The sequence below is a fragment of the Neurospora crassa genome, linkage group IV (genome assembly GCF_000182925.2).
Source record: "Neurospora crassa OR74A linkage group IV, whole genome shotgun sequence".
NCBI lineage: Eukaryota > Fungi > Ascomycota > Sordariomycetes > Sordariales > Sordariaceae > Neurospora > Neurospora crassa.
In genome coordinates, this window is record NC_026504.1 from 2,696,486 (window position 1) to 2,711,400 (window position 14,915).

General features: G+C 50.8%; 4 protein-coding genes across 5 annotated transcripts; 2 read left to right on the top strand and 2 right to left on the bottom strand.

Annotated features, from left to right (window-relative positions):
* Positions 1-705: 705 nt before the first annotated feature.
* On the top strand, positions 706-2,462 carry NCU06383 (UPF0075 domain-containing protein). Its single transcript, XM_957128.2, has 2 exons — positions 706-1,104; positions 1,177-2,462. The coding sequence occupies exons 1-2, from the start codon at positions 997-999 to the stop codon at positions 2,410-2,412; spliced, it is 1,344 nt and encodes a 447-aa protein (XP_962221.1). The 5' UTR covers positions 706-996; the 3' UTR covers positions 2,413-2,462.
* Positions 1,877-4,665, bottom strand: NCU16793. 2 transcript variants are annotated; one of them, XM_011396093.1, is made up of 4 exons: positions 4,558-4,665; positions 4,084-4,492; positions 3,560-3,968; positions 1,877-3,484 (listed from the first exon to the last, which is right to left on the bottom strand). In XM_011396093.1, exons 1-4 carry the CDS (start codon positions 4,604-4,606, stop codon positions 2,534-2,536), a joined length of 1,818 nt encoding a protein of 605 aa, XP_011394395.1. In that variant the 5' UTR covers positions 4,607-4,665; the 3' UTR covers positions 1,877-2,533. The 2 variants fall into 2 exon arrangements, with proteins under 2 accessions (XP_011394395.1, XP_011394396.1); XM_011396094.1 differs by lacking the exon at positions 4,558-4,665 and having other exon boundaries at positions 4,084-4,533.
* Positions 4,666-5,249: 584 nt separating this feature from the next.
* NCU06382 (ABC transporter) lies at positions 5,250-11,084 on the bottom strand. The gene is made up of 6 exons (XM_957127.3): positions 10,571-11,084; positions 7,945-10,508; positions 7,431-7,791; positions 6,795-7,329; positions 6,456-6,722; positions 5,250-6,375 (listed from the first exon to the last, which is right to left on the bottom strand). Exons 1-6 carry the CDS (start codon positions 10,666-10,668, stop codon positions 5,575-5,577), a joined length of 4,626 nt encoding a protein of 1,541 aa, XP_962220.3. The 5' UTR covers positions 10,669-11,084; the 3' UTR covers positions 5,250-5,574.
* A 654-nt stretch (positions 11,085-11,738) lies between these two features.
* NCU06381 (GPI-anchored cell wall beta-1,3-endoglucanase EglC) lies at positions 11,739-13,714 on the top strand. Its single transcript, XM_957126.2, has 3 exons — positions 11,739-12,354; positions 12,436-13,196; positions 13,254-13,714. The coding sequence occupies exons 1-3, from the start codon at positions 12,151-12,153 to the stop codon at positions 13,507-13,509; spliced, it is 1,221 nt and encodes a 406-aa protein (XP_962219.1). The 5' UTR covers positions 11,739-12,150; the 3' UTR covers positions 13,510-13,714.
* The last annotated feature ends 1,201 nt before the right edge of the window (positions 13,715-14,915 follow it).

Sequence of the window (14,915 nt, forward strand, 5' to 3'; positions counted from 1 at the left end):
AACGATAATGCAAAACGTGGATGGATGGATAGAGAAAAAAAAAAAACGTTGCTTATGGATATAATCCACACGATCGCGATTCGAACCAGTGGGTGGGCTATCGAGGCTCCTTTATGTATGAAACTCGCAAGAAAATTGCTTACTTAGGATACCCTACCTACGTTACGATTCACGCAGTCGAGTGTCAACATCACACCTCTGCCGGCACATACATACACACAACTTCCAAGTTAGCGCGGTACCGCCACCTTACGATATTGAGGGGGTTGGACGTAGGCAAAGTCTAGCAAGGTAAACCATTTTTTTGTGAGAAAAGCAAAGCTATCGCCACTTTTGGCATTCCCCGTACTAACATTCTGAATGCCGAAGGAGGCGAACACCCAAGAACCCGGCAGGATGGAAGGGCCCGGTTAGGTTGCATGATCCTAGTTCCCCAGATCAACGTCTCACGCTTCCCCGGTGGAGTCCCCGCATTTTCCAAGATTCCGGCCATCCCCAGAAACTGGGGAGAAGCCACTTTGTGGAGGTGTGGATGAAGAGTGTCTGGTGATCTTTTTCCGCTCTTTGTCGACTTGAGTCGTGAGAGGTTGCCAAGACCCCATACCCGCTTAACCGTCACACCGTGTAGCCGTTTAAGCGTGCCCCGGCAGTGCTCTTCACCGCTTAACCGCTCGACCAGTCCACCATGACTAGCAAAGTGTGTGATGTCGATGACCCGAAACCAAGGATCTTGGCGAACCTCGCGAATGGGGCCCCGGCTCGGCCAAGGGATATGGGGTGTAAGTGGCCGGTTAAAAGGAAGGCTGAGATGGCCATATGCTCTGGCTGTCCGGATACGCGGCCTAGCGAATCATGCTGGACAGCTGACCTGACGGTGAACTCATGCTCCTACTTGCCTCCCTAGAGAATTGAAATAGAACTCGCTGCTCTTCGGTCGACTTTGACATTATCACTTGTTGAACATCATCATCATTATCATCAACAATAGCATCAACAATGGCAACAAATGGAGTCAACGGCCATGCTGCCGTCAATGGAGGCAGCCCTTCAAGCTCGCAACCGCTTGATCTCGTCGTATTGGGAATGAACAGCGGCACATCGATGGTGAGTGATGACTACCTACACTGAAACTCACTAGATGTCTTATCGACCATGGAAAACTAATGGTGATATCAGGATGGTATTGATTGTGCCTTGTGCCACTTCAGGCAAGAAACACCAGACTCACCCATGCACTTCTCCCTTCTCAAGTACGGAGAGGCTCCCATGGATCTGGACTTGAAGAAGCGTGTTCTGTCCATTATCAAGCACGATCGGACATCTGCTTCCGAACTCTCAGAGGTCAACGTCCACCTTGGCGAGACCTTTGCCGCTGCCGCCATTCAGTTCTGCCAGGAGAACGACGTGGACATCAAGAGTCTCGATGCCATCGGCTCCCACGGTCAGACGATCTGGCTGGCCAGCATGCCGGACGAGGGCATCCCCAGGTCTGCTCTGACCATGGCCGAGGGTACCTTCATGGCCTCGCGGACAGGAGTCACCACCGTGACCGACTTCCGTGTCTCCGACCAGGCCGCCGGCAGGCAGGGAGCGCCGTTGATTGCCTTCTTCGACGCCCTGCTGCTTCATCACCCTGGCAAGCTGCGGGCGTGCCAGAACATTGGTGGAATCGCCAACGTATGCTTCATCCCCCCAGAGGGCCCAGAGCACGCCTACGACTTCGACACGGGCCCGGGCAATGCCCTGATCGACGCTGTGGTTCGCCATTACACCAACGGAGAGCAGGAGTACGACAGAGACGGCGAAATGGGCAAGAGGGGAAAGATCAACCAGGACATGGTTGACCGATTCATGGAGAGGATACCCTACTTCAGCTGGGACCCGCCCAAGACAACCGGCCGTGAGGTCTTCCGCGATACTCTGGCCGACGACCTGATCAAGGAGGGTGCCGAGCTGGGTATGTCGGCGGATGACGTTGTTGCTACCGTCACCAGAATCACTTCCCAAGCCATCGTGGATCACTGGCGCCGCTATGCGCCCAAGGACCGCCCAGTTGACGAGGTCTTCATGTGCGGCGGTGGCGCATACAACCCTAACATTACCGACTACATGAAGGAGCAGTTCCCGCAGGTCAAGATGTTCATGCTGGACGCTGCCGGTATTCCGGGTGGTGCTAAGGAGGCGGTCACGTTCGCGTGGCAGGGTATGGAGGCTATTGTTGGACGAAGCATCCCCGTCCCAGACAGGGTTGAGACGCGCCGGCCCTATGTCCTTGGCAAAGTGAACCCGGGAGAGAACTACCGGACGGTGATGACGAAAGGCATGTTGTTCGGTGCGGGACGGGCAAAGCTGGATCACGTGAAGGAGATGGTGAACTACGTGGATGGTAAAGTGTTTAATAATAAGTGGTAAATGTTAATAGGAAACAAAAAAAAATAAGAAAAATCTTCTAGTTGTCAGACATCTTTGCATCCCCCCTCCCCCTTGACGCCCACTACACACCTGTTGCCGGAAGCCGTTTCAATGAACATGCTCAGAAAGACAAATAACTGTTTGACATGGCAAACGGCCAAGTCCAGTCTTGCAGCAGCTCGTCAGGAAGTTGGAATTGGCCCGATAAGTCTGGGAGTGCCGCCCCGTCCCAACTGCTACTCTTGTTGTTGTTCGATGTGCCCTCTCGAAAAGCGGAAGCAGGGATATCCGCGGCCTGTTGTGCTTGGATGGCTCGCCCACCACCTCGGGAGACTATGTACTCTTCAATGCGCGCAACAAGACTTCGAAGCCTCTGTCCAGCCCCGCCACTTCGGTGAAGGCACGCTTCCAAACTTTCCAGCAGCACGGCCATGGAGAGGAGCAGGTCCCGTACGACGCAGCATGAGCTTTCTGATAGCGGTCCTTCCATGACCGACCCCAGAATGGTGCCGATCCCGCCAATGTGGTATATCAAAGGCGCGCTAATTGCTCTCAGGTGTGGTTTGGGTACTTGGTGGAAAGTCGCCAATATGTCACTTACGACGGAGCACTTCCTTTCCGCATCAGGGTCAGACTCAAGCGAAAGGGAGATCATCTTCAGGAGAGCCATGGTCGCTTGGATGTTGGCGGCTTGAAATCCATAGACATCTTGGGCTGGATCGCCAGTAGCCGGTTGGAGCTGCTTGAAAATGGGCGGCAAGGCCAAGTACAGCTCGTTGACGCGATCCTGGCTGGACACGTTGAGGGTTGGGGTCGATACAGATTCCCCTGCCACCAAGTGGAATCTTGACGACCGAGTTCGCAACCTGCTCAAGTTATGCTCCAAGATACGGTATAGATCCGTGGTAAAGTTCCACCCGACTATCCAATGTGCTCTCTCCAAAGGCGCGCTTTCAGCTTCGTTACAGTTCCTGCCAGTAGGATACTCGACTTTCGCATGGCTTTCTTGAAAATGGATGCAGCCATCCCAGACGATGGACGAGTAGATATCGAGCGTGTAGAACGACCAATACTACATCGGTCAGTACAGAGAATACGACAGAGAGTGAAGCAATCAGGAAGCGCTCCGCGGCGCAGTGACACATACCAATCTACGACGCTCTTCCCTCTCCGTGGGATGTAATCCAGTCGGCCAGTTGGATTCGTCGTGCCACTGGTTGATGGCAAGCATGGTGAAATAGTGGCCGATGTACATCTGCATTGCGCCGATCCTGGCGTCTTGGAGGCTTGCGAGCGCCAACAGCGCAATGCCTCTAAGGTAGTCAAAGTCCTGAGATTGAAGAAGGTCTTTGGGAAGTGCTTCTTCTGCGGCGGCAAAGAACATTTGTGCTGGTATTATTCCCACCACATCCTGGCCACCACTTGGCGCACCGTCCCTCACTCGAGCTGAAGCAAGCGCACAAGCCGCCATCACAGAACAGAAGAATGCACGGCTGCGACAGTGTTCCAGCATTTCAAGCCTCTGCTCGAGCCTGACGGGGTCAAAATAGGGAAAACTAGACTTGCGCATATCAGAAAAGGTATTCAAATGTTCTTTAATTTTTTTTTTAATTTAATTTTTTTTTGCTTTTTCTTGCAAAGTGACGTCAGACAAGGGAGGATGGGACTCACATCGGGTAAACGGTCTTGTGGTAGACAGAAAGCAGCTTCTTGATGGCTGAGGTGGAAGTTCGGGCAAAGCCTTGCCATGCTGGGCTCAGAGGCTCACTCCGACGCTCACTTGCAGCGGAACTGCTTGCGTCGGCCAAGTCTAGAGGCTGGTCATCGCCGACCTGGGGTGGCTGCGTAGTCGATGGAAGCGCACCAAGCTCTTCAGGATGAACCCGTCGAGCGTTGCTGGCGATATTTTGGCCAGCATCTGAACGATCACCTGGTCCTGCCGCGTTCTTTGGAGAGCCTCGGCCACGCCTCAAGGGCCGGAGATAGGTGCATGAGATGTCGAATTCGACACAGTTTTGACAGCGACTCGGGTCTAGCAGATTCTCCTGGCATTTGATCCGGCGTTTATGGCAAAAATCACCTGAGAATATGTCAGCCGGATTGCGCAAATCTCCTTGTCCGTCTTCAGTCTGCCAGCTGCCTTACATGCCCTCGAATTCCGCAGCAGTCGGCGGGGTCTGGGAGGTGCTGGCATCTGATTGAGGTCGGAGGCCCGGATTCCTACTGTACAAGCATGGTATAGATATCGCGATAGATGATAACGAGCAAACATACATTATCGACCCCAAACAGGCAGGGCCTTGTGATGATATGATTGCTGTGTTGTGCTTCCAAGACTTTACGTAATCAAAAACAGTGCTTGGTCACTTGTAGGTCGGTCTAGAACCTGCCGATCCAGGGGGTGCGAGCGCTGTACAACTGAATCGCACTCTGGGAAATCCCACTTTCCCATAACAATCAAATGTTCGGAGGTCGACTTTTGAAAACTTCGATCCCTCTCATCTGATTCTATCTTCAGCAACCCGATGATCGTCTTCCCTTTGGACCGAGCCAAGCCCAAAATAAGACAGTGAGTAGGCGTCCACGAATCCACATCTCCAGAAAGTCCACCTTTTCCGGCCCCTATTCCTGTTCCCGCGGGCCATAAGGCCGATCAAGAGCCTATATGTGTAGCGTATGCAGTCCAATACCGATTTGATTGTTAGCTCGAGACTAGGTATGGGGCAACTTCCCTAAGCGTTTTCATGCGGTGAATATATGATTTTTCCCAAAATAAAGCAAACTATATTGGATCTTGTTAATACCTTTCACACCCATATCTAGCCATTCATTCATTCTTTGAGAGGTTTAGGAGAATTTAGAAGATATTTCGTCTAGTATACTAGGAGTGAGAATCTAGCTCTACAGGTACCAAATTAACAAACAAACCAGCACTAGATTGCACACTATGGTACTCGCGCCATACCCCACTCTTTCATGGGGGCTCGTCAGACTCGCACCCTGTCAAATCGCCGCGGCTCTGCAGACACTTTTACGCCCACGACGAACTTAGACCGAAACATGTACGCTCTTGAAAATAAAAATTTGCGGAGCAGACTATGGAAAAACAGCTAGACAGGTACTGGCCAACCTCCTCAAGGGGTAGAGGTGTAAAAAGCGCCCTCATACCTCTACCGCCATCTCCTTTAACACCCCCTCCAAGTCCTCTCCCTCTCCACTAAACCTGACCATCTCCCAAAACACACCCTTATCCTTATACAACTCCCCTGGCGAACCAACCTCCATCACTCTCCCTCCGCCCATCACCACAACCATGTCATAATCAATGATCGTCCTCAACCGATGCGCGATTGTCACTAGCGTCCTTGTTTTCTCCTCCCCGGCGTCAAGTTCCTGTCGCAGCGCCACTTGGATCCCCCTGTCAGTCTCGTAGTCCATGCTTGCCGTCGCCTCGTCTAGCAGCATCAGCTTGGACTTGCGGACTAGGGCCCGGCATAGAGAGAGGACTTGGCGCTGGCCATGCGAGAAGTTCTCGCCTTTGGCTAGGACACGGGTGTCGAGGGAGAGAGCGCCCCGGTCAGAGATGGAACCGGAGCCAGAGCCATTTGTGGATGAGGAGGAGGAAGGGGAAGAAGAGAGAAGGGGGGTGCGTTCGGTTGGTACCATCGAGTCGTTGCTGTCAACTGTCTCAGCCCCATTGATACTGTTGTCACTGCTGCTCTCGCCGAAGTCAAAGGACGCAATGCCGGTGCAGGACTTGAGCGCCTTCTCCAATATCTGAACGGGCACGGTGCCGGATGGGTCGAGGTTCGTTCTGATGGTGCCGTTGAAAAGAGTAGCTTCTTGGGGAATGATGGTCAACGCCTGCCGAAGTCTCTTGCGTGAAATTCTCGTGATGTCTACGCCATCGTAGAGGATCTGCCCGGAGACGATGTGGGTGAAGCAGAGGAGGGAGAGGACGAGCTAGAGAATTGGATGAAACACGTTAGCCTAGCTGTTTTTTTTTTCCTCAGGAGATTGTAAGTGTAGAGATGGCGCCTTACTGTGCTCTTTCCTGAACCTGTACGTCCAACAACGGCAATCCGTTGTCCAGCCTTGAATTTAAGACTGATGTCCTTTAGGATGTCAGGGCCGTCAGGGTCATATCTGACCGTAACGTTACGGAACTCGATCTCGCCTGTCCTTGGCCAATCCTCAGGAACTTCAAGCAAAGAAGAGTCTTCATGGCCTTCGCTATCGGTATTGGGTTGACGCAAGTCGTGTTTTTCGTCTTCGACAGGAAGTTTGACGTATTCCTCAACGCGATGGAACTGTCATGGGATTAGCTCAGGCCCATCAAGATGCTTGTGACCAAGGTAGAAGGCAGCAACAAAAAAACTTACACTCTGCAGCTCAACCTCCATATCATTCATAAACCTCACAAAGTACAAAATCTGCGAATTAAGGCCCGTCGCATTGCTCAGCGAAAAGCCCACCAATCCAGCCTCCACAACACCGACCTTCCACACTGCAATCGCACCAGCAGAGACAGTGACCAGCGCCGCGACAAAGTCGACCCGAACACCGACCCACCGATTCAGGTTGAACGAAGTTTCCTGAAACCGCGAGAAAGACCTTAACCGGTCCGCCAACTGATCACGGAACATCTCGGGCATGTTTCGTCTGGCACGGATCACCGCTAGACCAGACATGCTGCCACTAAACTGGGAGAAGACGGGGCTCTGACTGGACGAGACCAGCCGCTTGAGGACGACAGCTGTTCGGGTGTACATCTCGCCGCAAATGATACCTATTCCGACCGTGCAAAGGGCAGGGAGCATGAAGATAGGCATGATGGAGCTGACGGCACCAAGACGAAAGAGAATGGCCATGCCAGCGTCGATGAAATATTGGACGGCTGAGCTTAGTTGACTGTCCCTGTTGGTTTTGAAAATGATTGATTAGCCTTGGGTTTCGAAATATAAAATGCCAGCAAGCATCTGGGGCGTAGAAAAGTCAAGCAAAAGTCAAATACTCACAATGATCCAACATCTCGGCTGAACCGATTAACAACCCGACCCACTGGTACGTTCTTCCACCAGCCCAGGGAGACATTCAACACTCCCTCTATGAGTCCCCTGTGTAACTTGCGTGCGGCCAGCCATGCACCTCGGTTGAAGATCAGAGAGCTGATTCCGCTTAGTAAGGCCTGACCCAGGTTGAACGCAGCGTAGATGGTGATGTAAAAGGCAACATTCACAGCCTCTTTCTTGTTGTAGGCATTGACCCAAACTGAGAGCCACCAGGTCGTTCCAAGAAGAACAGCATTGGCAATGACGTTACTGGCGAGGGCTAGAATAACATACCCAGGGCCACCAAAGTGAAGCATGTACCTGAGAACTATACGCATGGAGAGTTGTCAGCTTTGATCACGGCGCAGGAGGAAGACATATATAATTGGGAAAAAAAAAAAAAAAAAAAAAAAAAAAAAAAAAAAAAAAAAAAAAAAAAAAAAAAAAAAAAAAAAGGAAGGGGTCAAGGCATGAGTCTTACAAGTAAACCGTCCCGATGTTCCACTGGCACTCATCTCATTGGATATTTCGTCTTTCATCTTCTTAAGAGAGCCTTCCCGGTTTCCGCCTGGTACAAGTGGGATCTTCAGGGTGGTCGTGCTCTCTTGAGAGTCCTCATTGTTGGTGGTTCCGTACTCCAGTTCCACAGGTGTGCGGACAACACCAACGTTCCTTTCAATGTTCTTGACTGTTCCGGCTTTCATTGTGATTGCGAGATCGGCTTGGGAAGCTAACCAAGGCATTTGAGTTACCAGAACGATGGTCCTACCCTTGAGCATATCACTGCAGAAGGAATGCTTCCACAGAGACGCAGCCGTCTTGGCGTCAAGGGCAGAGAAGATGTCATCCAGCAGCAGTAATGGGGCCTTGGAATAGATAGCTCGAGCAACTGCCACTCTCGATTTTTGCCCACCGGAAAGGGCGGTGCCATTCTCCCCAACCTCAGTCAAGTCTCCTTTCGGAAGCTCTTCAAAGTCCAAGCCCAAGCAGCATGCCTCAATAACCCTGTCATATCTGACCTGCTCAAAAGGAGCGTGGAATAGGATGTTGTCGCGTATTGTCTCGCTCTGAAGCCATGGTGTCTGGGAGGCAAAAGCGACGTCGCTGGGCCTGGCCACCATTCCTTGTTCGAGGGTGGTCTCTCCCAAAATTGACAACAACAGGCTCGTCTTTCCACTCCCGCTCTGACCTTTGATTATGTTAAGGCCGCCTTCTACAAAGTTGATGGAGATATCTTTTAGCAAAAAAGGTGCCCTCTTGCTTCGCCGGAAAGTTGCTTTTTCGATTTGCAAGGGACCTTCTGGAAACTGGGTTAGCGGTGTTGTATTTGAGTAGAACTTGTCCAAACGCTCAATCGAGACATGTGCGTCAGTAAGGTTTCGTGACATCTGGGTCACATATCCCATATTCCGCCGCAGGGTCATAACCACGGACAGAGTGGTGAAGGCGATAGGAGCAGTGAGGGGCTGCTTGACCACCCCTATGTACAGGCTGAAGATGAGCAGTAAGGTGACGACGGGGATTAGCTCGCCACACTGCATGAGAAGAGCGTACCATAGGCAAATGTGCCAAAGTTCCTTTTGCTCCTTCTCCCGCGCTTCCTGGATGCGTTTAATGATAGCAATCTCCCAGGAGAAGTACTTGATGGCCTTGATGGCCTCGAGGTACTCGGAGATGAGAGATATGCGTGAGTCCTGTGCCAACTTGACCTTGCGCTGCGTCTTGCCCATCAGACGGGAAATCCAGACTGGGACGGACATTGAGAGCACCAAGAAGGCGAGACCAACCAGACTCGTCCATCCGACCATCTTATAAAGGCCGATGATGCTGACAATAATGCCTACGGGCACCCCGACAAGGCCAATGATGGCATCTCGAGCCTTGAACACGGCATCAACGTCACTTGCCATCAGATTGGCCAATCTTCCTGCCGACGTGGTTTGCGTTCTTTGCTCTTTGGCACCTCTTGAGGCGATGTCATTGATAACATCATCTTCAAGTTCCATACTCAATAAGGCCCTATGGTACAACTCTTGGGTCATGGCTGACTTGAGGCGGACGACAAGTCTGGTTGACGTGAAGACGTACTGCTGCATGGTGATGGACTTTCCCATAAGACCCACAAAGAGCAGTGCCAGCCAAATGATGGGATGTAGCACAGCGTCATGAGGGGACGATATGTAGTTTAGGATCTGGTACATGGCAAAAGGGGCGACAAGTTCGATGGCGAATGAGGTGCCGACCCACAAAGTCATGGCAACAATTTCGCTGCGCTGGAAGGAGAGAACTGTCCACATGGTTGTTTTGTATCTCTCCCGAACCTTGAGAATTCTGTCAAGAAGGAGAGAGGGTTCGTCATACCAAGGAAGTCCTGGAATGTCATCCATATCGACTTGGGTGCGCCAACCTTTCCAGATCAGCGGAGTCAGCCAGCCAAAGCTGAAGTAGCGGACGAACCAACTACTTGTTTCTTCAGGAGTAGGCTGTGCCTCGGAGATGTGTTTATACACGGCCATTTTTTCGGTGGCAGGCGGAGGTCCCCATTCTCTCGGAGTCATGAGCGCAATGAGCGATGCGAATGCTAAACTTCCGATAGCCCCAATCTCCGCCTTTTCAACCTCCTCGTCCGACCTCATCCTGAGGGAGGGGAGGAGATAGGCTGTAGCCAAGGTAACCAGGGAGGTGAAGAGGAGGAAGTTGATTTGATGCAAGCTCACGCGCTGCCATTTTGCCGTGGCTAGCAAACGGGCAAGACCCAGGAGAAAGGCCAGGCCGACAGGAAGGGCATCGTACCAGTACTGATAGTAGTGGTACCCGCTGATAAGGGTGAAGGTGAAGGCAGCCCCACGTAAGAGTTGAGAAAGAAGCTCATAAGGCAGACTGAATCGGACGGCCTTGGTGGTTTCTGGGATGTTGAAGTAGGAACTGTAGCGGCAGGTGGTCTCTATTGCTGTCCAACCAAGGACGAAGGCAACAAGACAAACCTGGATGACGCCCGACTTGGCGATACGCGAGGCCTCGAGGATCCAGCCAGCGTCCGGACTTCTAACCATGTTATTAGCGGATGATACATGTGTTGTCTGTGAGAGAAGTAGGTATGAACTTGCCTCTGAATAGAGAGGTCAATTGGCGCGTGAAACTGATCATGGTATATCTCGCGACCTGGGATGCCTAACGGGGCCCAGTAACGAAAAGCCCAATCCATGGTGTTGAGATCAAGTCTTGCTCACTGTGTACTATAGACAAGCTGAGCGATCGCTGGACATGGCATTGTTGTTGGCACCGACTCTCTTTTTGAGCCAGACCTTGAAAGCAAAAGTTTGACAATGGCGTGCATTTCCATGATGCGGCTGACTGTGCTGTGAGTGGCTACTAAGTCGGTGCCTGGCCGTCGAGTCGCATCCGGAGATTTGGCGGATATAACATCCATATCAGAGCGTGGGTGGAACTGAGGTTGAGGATGTGATGAACGGCTTCATTGCCGGGAAGGCCCGGAAACGCGAACTGAAAGGTAGATAAGCTTCGGGCCTAACCGGGTTGTGTTCGGTGTGGGTGGGTCAAATGGCACAAAATACATGCCCGACCCTTCTTCCTCCTCCCATCTCATATCGTTATCATGTTGCAACTTCCACTCTGCTATAGTAGGACCATCATTGATAACAGGAATAACCCGGTCGTTGATTCTCGACAAGGTTTTGTCAAGGAAACAAGCCACAAGTGGTTAAATGAGAAAACTTGACCCGCCACATCACTCATGCCCTTCCCCGTTCGAACCTCTAGGTGCAAAACTAGCATCATGATGACTGCAATTGTTCCGTGCTTTGGACTTGAGCCTTGGTCGAACATGGGCAGCGGCTTGATGGCCACTGAGTGATCATCCAAGAGCAAGTGTTTCCATCGTAGCACAACATACCAAGAAGTTGAAATTGACTCCATTCAACTTCCTTCCTTAGAGGTAGGTAGGTAGCCTCGTGTTCTGATGTTGTGGAAACCGCTTGCCTTCCATTATACCTGGTTTGGATGGGGTCGATACTTACCATGGCATGAAAAAAGACTTTTGACTGCAAGCGAAGGAGCGTAAGAGATGATGGGAACCCTTACCCTTGCAACAATGAGACCATCAAGTATCATTATGCTTTCCTTTGCTCTTGCTCTCCATTCAAAGAGGATTCATGGTACATAATCGGAGTTTGTTGATATCCCATACCACCAACATCATGATCTTTTTCCCTTACAAGCATCAACAGCATCGTGTTTGCTATCCCGTCCTTATTCGACTTCCTATTCTTTTCAAGTCAGCACCTATCAATATCCTAGACTCACGTTACAAGACCTTACCTACCTGTGAGACCTCCCGATTGCCGCGGTGTACTCAACACAATACGCTGTGTTCCCTGAACCGGCATTTATCAACCGTCATCAGGCATCGTTCCTGCTCAAGACTTACGTTAATCTTTCTGCGTCCTCTTCTTCGGTGACACGTCCCAAGCTAGTACATAAAGCCCGTTTGTCCTCGTCCCAGACCATCTCTCTTCTTTCAAACTTTTGGTCCACCACCCCGACTCTTTTTTTGGTGATTCTTGGACTCGTTCCTTCAACTTTGAGCCTCGCTTTTGTCGACTCAGCCTCAACATCGACACCTCCTTTTTGAAAGTTGACAGCAAAATTACAGCCATAACCCGCCACAATGTATCAACTCTCGCAACTCGTAGCTTTGGCTGCCACCCTGTCAACGGCCATGGGCGCCTACCAGGGCTTCAACTATGGTTCTTCGTTCACCAATGGCGCTGCCAAGCAACAGCCTGACTTTGAAGCCGAGTTTCGAACAGCCCAAGGTCTCGTCGGTGCTCCTGCTGGAGGCTTCACCAGTGCACGACTATACACAATGATTGTTAGTTCAGCTCCCCACCCTTCCTCACCTCATTCCTTGCGTACCTGGCCTAAAACCCTGACCATGAAACTCGTTCAATAGCAAGGGGGTACAGTGAATGCTCCCATCTCGGCTATCCCAGCTGCAATTGCTACCCGAACATCGCTGCTTCTTGGTCTATGGGCTTCTGCTGGTGATGCTGCATTCACCAACGAGCTTCAAGCCCTCAGCTCTGCCATTCAGCAGTACGGAACTGCCCTTGGCAGATTAGTGGCTGGCATTTCGGTGGGCAGCGAGGATCTGTATCGCATCTCACCTACCGGCATTGAGAATAAGGAGAACCCCGGAGCCGCACCTCTCACGATTGCCCATTATATCAAGCAAGTCCGTGACATTATTGCCCACACAGCTCTCGATGGTGTCCCGGTAGGCCACGTTGATACCTGGACGGCCTGGGTCAACAGCTCCAACCAAGTGGTGGTGGATGCTTCGGATTTTCTCGGCTTCGATGGCTACCCTTATTTCCAGAAAACGCAGCAGAACGACATCGGCCATAGCAAGTCCCTTTTTGATGACGCTCTGAGCGCCACCAAGGCTGCATCCCAAGGCAAGCCGGTGTGGATTACGGAAACGGGCTTCCCTCTTAGCGGCAAAACCATGGGCCAAGCCGTCCCTAGCATTGCCAATGCCAAATATTACTGGGACCAGGTTGGCTGTCCTCTGTTCGGCAGCACCAATGTTTGGTGGTACACGATGCAAGACTCTGCCCCGGCGACACCAAATCCCAGTTTTGGTCTGATTGGTAGCACATTGACGACGACTCCTCTCTTTGACCTCTCTTGTAACAGTAGCAAGCTGAGCCAGTAAGTGACATGACTGATGAAAAGATCAAGTTCTGCAAGTGTACTGACACTTGCTAGAACCACTTCTTCTTCGATCAGTCTCGCTTCTGGAGTTAGCATTACTTTGTCACAATCGGAGATCTCGACGGTGTCAAGCGCCACCACATTTCTCGCCCCCGTTTCCAGTCTTGCTTCAAACGGTACGATGACTGTGGCTAGCTTGCCATCAGGTACTAGCACAGCTGCGAGTAGTGGAAAGGCAAGCTCCATCAAGGGGTCGATGGGGGATGCGATTGCTGTTGTGATGTTGGCGATGGCTCTTTTTGGTCCGTGATCTGCACTTTGCTATAGAAGTTTCTCCTTGGGAGTCCTTTGTTCACGTGGTAGATGAGGGGGAGGAAACAGCAGGTCTTTAAGTCTATAAAGCTGCTGCTCGGGGTCTAATGAAGGTGTAAGACACAGGCTTTTGGAGTATTTTTGGTTAGTACAGAACGACCCAGGGGCAGTTTAGATACCTTATGCTTATCTTTCAAGGTTTATCTAGATCGCCTAGGTACCGTACCCCATCTCGAATGCTGATCATGTCGGCCATGGTGTTGCTTTGTTGCTTTGTTCTCGTGATGCCCCACCATTGAGAGCTTTGCTGGCCGCGAGCTTCAGCGGGCCTTGATGTTAAAGTGCCAATACCTTGGAGGTACTCGGGCTGTGTTCAAAGACCTAGAGTTGAGTTAGTATCAGGTAGGTAACAGTACTACCTACCTCTATCTACTATGAGGTACTAGAGAACCAAAGGATCTGGCTGTCGCTCGGGAAATTCCCGCTTCAACCCGGACCCCACGGCAGCCAGTGTGGCACACGACACTCGACAGGGCACTCAGCGCTTGCGTCAGCGCTATGTAACCCACAGTGGACCTGTGTCGGTTGTTATCAGCCCTAAAAACGGGGTTGCGTAGCATTCAGACGAGAAGGACAGGCATGAGGCAAGTGATTTTGCGGGGTCGTGTCTTGTCGCCCGCGCCGTGAGCGGGCCGGATAAATCGACTGTGTGCCCAGATATTTCGGCGGTGTGGGACCGGGCTGGCCAATGGCAAACCATGTCAGCGCCCGCCAAATTTGCTAGCGAGCAACATCGTATAACATCTCTATACCTCAGCAGTAACAATTAAAGCAATTGAGTACATCGCCATCGCCGTCATTATTTACTATCATAATCAGTAAGTATAGTATTGAGAGGTTTTAACCGTAATCGAGGTTACTAACCGTACGCTATAGAAATACCTAAAATTATCAATCTAACCGCCTCCTCCCCTATACTCACGCCCGTACACACCCCCAATCCAACTCCCTCAATTAAATAGATCAAAACTAAACTACGCGACAATAACTACAAATTTCTTAATATTAACGAGCTTATCAAAAACGAAAAGCTATCTCTAGCTCTAGCTCCAATAATCCCTGTCTTCCGCCGCCGCTACTCCCCCTTAAATTCCTTAAATTTATTATTATCGAATTCTTATTCGGAGGATTAGGATAAAACGATTAATAAGGAGGATAATATTACTAAAAGCGAGCCCACTCTTATTAAACTTTCCTTTCGTTAATAGACTAATATCAATACTGCTGTTAAAAAGATTAGTAATATCGCTAAATAGTTCGGATTTAGTATTTTTAAATACTGTACTAGTAACTACCAACGAGAAGGTATAATTCAATTCGCTAATTAATACAATATTAAGTATA

Bases quoted from the DNA above. Each gene is read 5' to 3' on its own strand.
- NCU06381 (XM_957126.2), top strand. From the start codon at position 12,151: ATGTATCAACTCTCGCAACTCGTAGCTTTGGCTGCCACCCTGTCAACG. The intron at 12,355-12,435 runs GTTAGTTCAGCT...CTCGTTCAATAG, and splicing joins CACGACTATACACAATGATT to CAAGGGGGTACAGTGAATGC. The intron at 13,197-13,253 runs GTAAGTGACATG...GACACTTGCTAG, and splicing joins AACAGTAGCAAGCTGAGCCA to AACCACTTCTTCTTCGATCA.
- NCU06383 (XM_957128.2), top strand. From the start codon at position 997: ATGGCAACAAATGGAGTCAACGGCCATGCTGCCGTCAATGGAGGCAGC. The intron at 1,105-1,176 runs GTGAGTGATGAC...TGGTGATATCAG, and splicing joins TGAACAGCGGCACATCGATG to GATGGTATTGATTGTGCCTT.
- NCU16793 (XM_011396093.1), bottom strand. From the start codon at position 4,606: ATGCCAGCACCTCCCAGACCCCGCCGACTGCTGCGGAATTCGAGGGCA. The intron at 3,969-4,083 runs GTGAGTCCCATC...GCGCAAGTCTAG, and splicing joins CACAAGACCGTTTACCCGAT to TTTTCCCTATTTTGACCCCG. The intron at 3,485-3,559 runs GTATGTGTCACT...TGACCGATGTAG, and splicing joins GGGAAGAGCGTCGTAGATTG to TATTGGTCGTTCTACACGCT.
- NCU06382 (XM_957127.3), bottom strand. From the start codon at position 10,668: ATGGATTGGGCTTTTCGTTACTGGGCCCCGTTAGGCATCCCAGGTCGC. The intron at 7,792-7,944 runs GTAAGACTCATG...CCATGCGTATAG, and splicing joins AACATCGGGACGGTTTACTT to TTCTCAGGTACATGCTTCAC. The intron at 7,330-7,430 runs GTGAGTATTTGA...CAAAACCAACAG, and splicing joins AGCCGAGATGTTGGATCATT to GGACAGTCAACTAAGCTCAG.